At 38.7% G+C, this 8,495-nt stretch overlaps 1 protein-coding gene across 1 annotated transcript; it reads right to left on the reverse strand.

Annotated features, from left to right (window-relative positions):
- Window positions 1-477: 477 nt before the first annotated feature.
- On the reverse strand, window positions 478-7,035 carry LOC104164619 (feline leukemia virus subgroup C receptor-related protein 1-like; the record flags this gene model as incomplete). The annotated part of the gene is made up of 9 exons (XM_009704000.1): window positions 478-540; window positions 1,941-2,008; window positions 2,678-2,789; window positions 3,005-3,110; window positions 4,183-4,293; window positions 5,458-5,561; window positions 5,822-5,889; window positions 6,200-6,340; window positions 6,891-7,035. Coding segments are annotated over 9 exons (918 nt in total), but the record flags the coding sequence as incomplete, so codon positions are not given.
- Window positions 7,036-8,495: the final 1,460 nt, after the last annotated feature.

Genomic DNA, 8,495 nt, shown 5'->3' on the forward strand with positions numbered 1-8,495 from the left:
CCCAGAAGGAACCGTTGGCTTATAGTAAAAATACAGATACATTTTAAAAAAAGGAACTTGTGAACATCCTCCAGCTGTGCAGCTACCTACTCTGACTTTTCAAATGCACTAGCAAAGACTGAACAAGAAAAGAAGATTAGATACTTCTGATCCTCACGACTGTACTTCAGGATTCCAGAATTTTTCAAGTATGCATCTTGAATGTACATCTCCTTAGTGTGCAGACTATTCACACAGTTCTTTACTAATGAAACTGCAAAACTTGAAAACTGTTAAAATAAATATTCTGTACAAAGGTGAATTGCTTGCGTCTTGGGCAAAACAAACGGAGCATCTTCATAGTTTCCACTGCACAACTATCACCAATCTCACCAAACACATTTTACGACTCATACACACAAATCCAGTGTTTACAATGATTAATATTGTTCAGTATCCAACCAAACATGTGCGTTTTTAAGTCACCTTCTTTCAGCTTTATAAAGCTGACTGTATTTTTAATGTGGTACTTTCGGGTTCTACAGGACTGTCAACTGGTACCTGGAGAGGGGAAAAAAGAAGCAGGAATTATGCTGTTACTCAGCAGAAGCTATTCCCAACCTCAGTATTCTTGGGTAATTATTAGGTTAGGCTCCAATAGTATATGTAACTAATTAGCCAAATTAGACATTTATAGAAAGCCCTATTTTCCCTTCTCTCTGTAATGAAAAAAAAAAACCCACAATCAAAAAAACCCACAGAACTGAGTTTCTTAGTATAACTCGAATGTATATATTTACTGCATATAGATATTTATCACATGGAGATTGACTTTCAGGCTTTTTCTCCTTACATTTAAACACTGTAGAATCTTGATGATCAAGGTTTGGTATCAAAGTGCTATTGTACCTTATTAACACGGGCAGCTCTCAATTATTTGTGGTAATATCAAGGCAAGGACTCCAGCTTTTCTTATATCTTTGCTAATATAAATGAAGTTGTGCGACAATCTAGGCTAATTAACAAGTTGCTAACAGCAAACACATCAGTCATGGACCACTGCCTATAGTCAGCATGTACACCCCTGAGACAGCCCTGACCTAGGCTGGTAAATGCCCAGGATGCCATACTGTGCACGTACAGCTGCACAGGTTTCAGGTTCAAGTTAGCTCATAGAGCACCAGTTTGGAAGCTTCTGAACCTTATGCAGACACTAACAGTGCGCACCTGATCACAGATGATCAAAAGCTGCTATACATTCAAGACACACATAAAAAGAAGCATGACAGAGGATCCTGCAATATCTGACTCCAAAAAGCCATTTCATTATCTTGATCCAAATGATCAAAAACCCCACAGCACTGAAAAGTTTCCACTGACAGCCTTATTTCTACGAGTTATAATTTGGAAAATCTGCTGAAACGTGGTCTTGGAACATCCTGAACAGCAGCAAGTGCTGTGCTCACTCTTCACCTAAATTGTGAGGGTGCTTAGCAGAAGAACAGACCCAGCTTTTCATGCAGCACAGCACAGAAACTGCAGCATGACTTCTGTTCATCAGACACTGACTTCACTTAAAAGGACTGCAGGTATTTTAAATAAAATATGTAGTCTATAGCACAGCCTCCTAACCCAATACATAAAAAGGCTTCACAATTTACAATGCTATCTGCAAATATGAAAAAAGCAAGACCCAAGCAATAAAATCAGAGATTAATATTAGTCACTTAAAATCCAGGAAAATCTGAGTGCAGGTCTTTCAGTTTTTTTCATGGGAGCTAAGGGGAGAAACAGATATCTGAGGGGTGCATCCCATGTGGCTCTGTTGTTCCAAAACAGCATGGAAACAGTCATATTACAAGTTTTTGTCAATTACTCTTTTGCTGTTAATATTATTATGCCAATAGAAGCCAAACATTCAAGTACGGTAATACAATCATGGTAAAAGAGTCGCCACTTACAGCTTTAACATCCAAATTCATAATCCCTGAATTCACATTATGTCTTCGCAAATCTGATTTTATTAAGGCTGGAACAAAAAAATAAAGAGAAGGCTGGTTCACAACTTTGCACTGATATGCATTTCAAGTGAAATGTACAGTGCAAGCACACGGAAGCTGCTTTCAGCACACATTCAACATACCTGTATTCACTCTTCTGCAATTTGAACTTACTGACAATTTGAACTTGCTCCTCACAAAGCAAACACAGAAAATTACAAAAAAAGCTTTAGAACCATGAGTACTTAAAGCAAAGCTTGATAGTTTTAGCACTTTCAGCACATTTGTAAGTACCAGTATGGTATAGTTCAGGAATACATCAGCAGTCTCTTGCATTTGGAATACTGCAAACTGTCTCCATTTATGTATTTATTTATATTTACTATCCTACTCTGGAGACAGACGTCTGCCTCAGATTCAAGCCGACTCAAGAAATGGGTGACAGATGGCTGTCCATATACTAGCAACATCATCCTTAAAACAAAGGGTGTGCACATAGCAAGTATTTAAAGCGAAAAACAAAGCAGAAAAACCTCAAACCCTGCATTTACAACTTCTCTGAGCCCAGACAGGAAGCCACATATTTAAATCGTAGATGTCTGAGACATCTAAAAACTACCCAGAAATTCACTATCTCAAAAAAAACCTCCACATTTTTACATTAAAGAGAAACCATTACTTACACTTCGATTAATTACCTGTTAAGATAATGCCCACAAAAATCCAAGCACAAAGAAAGAGGTTTCCTGCACGAGGACTGTAGTCTGTTGTGAGTTTTCCTTGAACAAGTGTAAAGACAATTCCAAATATCTATAAACAAACAAGTCACTTCATCAGGGTCATATAGAAAAGAGTCATCACTTTACCTTGCAAAGTTTCAGGTCACATCTTATAGAAACCAAATTTAAAAAATTATGACTATAGCAACACAACGGAGACTCAGCAGCCAAGTCTAAGAAAGCCACCTTAGATTCGAGCAGAGTGGCCTGAGCATTACTTCACTTGAAGAAATAAAACTATGTAACCTGTGCTGATGCATTAAGAAGACCTGAGGAAGTGCCTTCAGACTCTGGGTATGTAATTTCCACAGCAAATTCAAACCCAAGTGGGAGATAGCCAGTCATGAAGAACCTGTTGAAGAGGAGAGTAAGAGGATGACAGGTGTGGCCTTCATCTATTACTACAGCTCAGAAAATCAAACATAAACACATGGTATAATGAATTAGTTGGTATTCCAAACTGTCTGATTTCAAGACCTAATATGATTCAATATTTGCTTTGCCTGCTTCATTCCCCCGACCTCATCCAACAATTTTAGCCATACATCTCTCTTCTTAGAAGAAAGATGTTTTAACATATGTGTCCTGTTTCCCATAACCACCTGCACTCCACTCCATAGATATGAAACAACCTTCTCTGACCACTCCACAAGCCACTCCGTAATTGAAGCCAATTACTTTCAAATGAAAGACAGAGACAAACATCATCTTTTGATCAGCCTAAACATCCATGCCGGAGGACCAAAAGAGACCATCAGCAGGGAGTGAGGCTGGACACTGGAATGTCTGCTAGAAGCTGCTGTGGAAGAAGCTGAGGGGACTGACAGGTGACAGGAAGAGCAGGGGCTTAATGCAGTTAAGGGTGGTTGATTGGTTTTTAAAATTAAACTCTCCAGACATTTCTGGCTCTCTCTTAACTGCTGTGTCTGCATACAGCACTATTCTCTCAGCACCTTTTGGGGCTTTTAGATTATGTATCTATGAGAAGTGCTCATGCTCCTCTGAGTGAACAAAGCACCCAGCATGTTGCTTGCCTATCAAAATATAGATTAATCAAAATGCACAGAAGCCAATCTTCCTAGATTTGCTCAGTTAAACTCTAATCATTTATCCACTGGTCAACAGAAAGATTCAACTTCACTGCAGTCAGCTTTTTGAATTGGCACCAAACAAATTGACCGCATACAGACTTCTGTTAGATCCATAAAATGTTAAATGAAATTCACTGGAAAGTGAGTTACTTTAGATTTATTCTGCTGTAACAGAAGTTGAAACCCTAGTAAACCCTACCTGTACTGTGAGCTATAGGCATAGGTTGAGAGCATGGCAACAGAATATACAGTAGAATCATTTAGTTAAAACAGTTAAATATTGTTTCTGAACAGAACTGCAGTTAAGTCTTCTAGTCCTCTTTAATCACTCACCCAAGCACTCCTCCAGTCACGAACACTACTATAAGGTATCCGAGGTCCAGGGTGAAAGTAAATACCAGCAACCCAATGAAAGAGAGAATGTAAACAATCAGCGTAGTTTGCCTGCAACCCAGCCAAGAAAAAAAAAAAAAAACAAAACATTATTAACATAAGGTCACAGCACATTGCTGAAGCATGGAAGGGTAACATAAAACATCACTTACTCTCTAACAACTGACAATCTACAGCTATTAAATTTGCTTCATGTAATTCTGGCTCAAACATATCATGCAATAAGGACATATCCTTCCCAAAGTCTTTATTGCCTTGGTTATATGCCTGCTTCACTCAAGGCTAAAGACACTTACCCAGACTCTCAAAGAGTGGACAATCACAGCAGATACTATTACCTTAACACTACTTTAGTTCTCCGCTATGTTGTACCTCTTGGCCATTCTGCAGCACTGCCCATTATACAATACATCAATACATGAGCAGCCAAATCGAACACTATTAGCAACAAAAGTCAGCCTAAGAGGCAAGTCAAACAAATCTCATTACAATGTTCTATTTATTTTAAATCTGGAATAAGGGATGTCATCCAAAATATTAAAGCACATGTCACTTATTTATAAGCCAAAACACATGCAGAAACAAAGCCAATTTACAGCATTAACATCCATTAGGTTTCTAGAGCTCTTGCACATAATGTACTAAGAATCACAGGGGAGAATACTCCGCCATAAGCAGCGCTCCAGGACACTGCTCACTCCTGGTGTCACCACACCATGGGTGATGGACCTGCAAGCTCCTACCCCAGAACAGAGTTCTGCTCCATAGTCGTCCCCTGAATTAAAGCAAATGTTATGCTTAGTAATAGGACCAGCAGTAGCACAAAAAAAAATTAGAATCCACCAACCATCCATTTCAATGCAGAGTAGGTTTTGAGCCTTTATGCTTTCCTAGGAGGAGCAGCCCACTGGGAGACTGTATGTAGGACATACAGCGCTTTCCTTGTTAGCCTTACACTCCTGAAGAGAGAGGAATAGATGGAAAACCTCTTCGCATCTTTGTATTCTCCTCTCTCATTTCTTTTGGCCAAGAATCATTAAGAGTCTCAAGCTTTTGCTGTAGCCTCAGAAACTAGTCTCTATCAAGGCTGCTAAAAGATCAGGGATGAACTGCATTTTATCATCAGTTCACTTCAGCCCTTACATTGCAGTATTTTTCTAATGCAATTGCACTGCTCTCCTACCCCTAACCCCATACATGCCTACCCACACTTACTTGTATGTTTTAGTGTAATCCAGCCACAAACCACAAATAATCGAACCCACCATTCCTGCCACCACCAGTGTCAAGCCAATTCTCCCAGCGTTCACTTCTTCTCCCTTTCAACAAATATTTATATGGTGCTCATTAATAACTTGCTTCCACTCAGAGTCAAGTTCAGACCTCTTGGCAGTCATAAGTGCAAACAAACATTCCTATGACTCCCATAGCTGTATCGTGCAAGAAACTGTAGGGGAGTATAAAGGAAATCAAACATCTGAGCACACATAACACCTACATAATAATAAACATCATCTCTGCTAATGTACAGTAAAAAAAAAAAATAAAAAAAAAATCAAAGAAGAACCAAGACACTTACCTCATAATGAGTTACTATCATCTGGTTTAATAATGTGGAGACAGAATAAAATGCCCCAGTCATAATACCTGCAGTACCAAAAGAAAAGTTTCAGTCATTCCAGGTGTAGCCACACAGATCTGCTACCCTAAACAGTTAATCTTCTGATATTTAAGATTCACATCAGAGGCAAAACCTTTTATCTGCCACGTAAAATCTCTTCACCAGACCTATAAACGGTATTTTGAATCTTGCTGGATTTTCCAGCACCGGCTGCTGAGTAAATGAAAGTTTGACGCTCCCTCCCCCATAAAAAACCACCACCACAACTAAAACTCGGTGTGCTCTCAGCACACATTTGATCAGTTTTGCAGACTACGGCCAGACAGCACCCCTTACCGTAACTGATCAGCAAAAGTACAAATGGAATATTTTTGAACAAGTTAATAATCGACTGCTTGTAGGAGTAATCCTCGGGAGGCATAGTTTGCAGGACTGCTTGAGAGTGACTAGGAGGGTATTTGGGCTTTTCTTCAAACACTGGGGAAAAAGAAGAAGGAACAATTTGATTTGCCTTTACCAGACTAATGCTTTTTCTTTTTGAAGTGTTTCCATTTGATGAATTTCAGAAGACTAACTTGTGGTTTTTAACACTTTCATGAAAAAAATACTCTAGATTTTCTCATGGAAGAATCAAGTCACAGCCACAAAGGATGTGCTAATTATTTGGTCACATTTGATTGCTACCAACATATGGTCAAACACAGACTTCATCTGCAATGTGTCTAGACTTTTGTACCTGAATTGTAAGATTAACAGAGAGAACTATATCATAATAATCATTATATCATAATGTCCTTCTAGCAAAAAGCCTAAGTGAACTAAATATTCTGAGAGGTCACCTCACGTGAAGCACAACCTACAGTAAACTGGCTGTCACTTAACCCTGGCACAACAGGGAAGTGAACACAAGTAAACTGGAGAAAATGTAACCTCAACTACTTTGAGCTAAGTCAGATGCTTTAAGTAAGCGAGATGTTGTAAACACTCCCTACGGTCACCATTTAAATTACAAGAACGGAACACTTACCAACTCCTACTAAGAAGAACAAAAGTGTGGACACTATTGCTGTTCCATAGAACATGATGCTGATGTTATGTGCCATTAGATTGATATCGTTAGGTGTATTTGGAACCAAAACAGGTGGCAACAAAAAGCCAATTGCAGTGCCAAGCTGTAAAGCAAGAAAAGAAAACCAAAAATCATTTCCCTAGGAACATAAAAATTAACGGAAGTGAAAAGCCTTACTAGGTAGAACTCAGAATTTATATCATAATAAGTATTAATAAAACTATGAAGGAAAAGTGTTCCTTTAGTATCATACGAACCATTTGCTCTCCATGACATTTCACAATCAGGTCTTACATAACTCAGGTTTTAACCTTTTCATTTCCAAATTTGAATATAGTCATATATATTTGTATAAATATACATTTATATCAGTCATATAAATTTGTATCAGTCATCCTGCAACTGAAGCCCTAGAGATGACAGAAGACTCAAGCTGCTCTTGCAGAAACGCTCTACTCTTTCTCAATCAAAACGCTGCACTTGATGTCATGATCCTGCCACTACAGTAACAAAGGCTGACGTACAAGGTTTATTGCAGAACTGATAGAGAAGAGAAAAGCAAGAGAAAAGGAGCAGCTTATTAAGAAACACAAACCTAAAACCTACATCTGCAATTATTGCTAAGGAAATAAAGAAAAATCAAAAAATAAAGTAGTAGTGGGTTGTTATCTGGAGTCAATTCCAACATAACAACTGATTTTTTATTAAAGAGAGACAAAAAACAAGGGCTGAAATTTTCGACATATATATAAAGCACTTTAAAACACAAAGGAACAAGCAGTCTTGGACTACTCTCCAATGTATCTCTGCTGCTCCTCCAAAACTAAACTGCATTTTGAAGTGTTAGAACATTTTATGTTTTTTTTAAACTAAGAAAACCTGCATCTCTTTCAGGTAAAAACTAAAATAAAAAAGAGCACCAAAGACTCTTAGAATAGCAAGTCCAACACTCAAACTCCTCAAATTAAAGGTGTGCCAAAGTGCTTACAAAGCACCCTTTGTACGTACGTCCAATGAAGGTTTTGCTGCCTTCCCCCCACCCCCCCCGACCATCAGATTTACACAGCATCCAGTGCTGACCTGAAGAATTTGTCTATTTTTATCCTAACCCTTCAGTATATGAACTCTACAAACATGAACTGAGTACACAATTACTCTTAAGGTATGTTTTTTCCCTCCTCCAATGTGAGCCAATACAGTACCCATGATACACCAAGAAAGTGATACCATTTTTCACCTTTTACATCTAGAGAGGTCAAGGACGGAAGGACTGAGAGTTCCAATGAGTCCGCTGTGCCCAGTTAAAGATGCTAAATACTTGTGGAAATCTGGCACTCCTAACAACCCTTCACAGGTACATCGCTGGATTCCCAGTGATTTGCGTTTCTACTGCAAATGATCAGCACCTGTGATTTTTGATAACTACTCTCTCCCTCCCCTGCCTGCGGTCCCAGCCCTATTTGCTGTAGCTCTGAAGTTATGCAAAGTATCTGATAATAAATGGGATGACCAACAGCCCAGCGGGTTATAGCAACGCGATTCTGTTACATAGTTTACCTTGTG

Source organism: Cariama cristata, unplaced genomic scaffold (genome assembly GCF_000690535.1).
Source record: "Cariama cristata isolate BGI_N322 unplaced genomic scaffold, ASM69053v1 scaffold21137, whole genome shotgun sequence".
Lineage (NCBI taxonomy): Eukaryota > Metazoa > Chordata > Aves > Cariamiformes > Cariamidae > Cariama > Cariama cristata.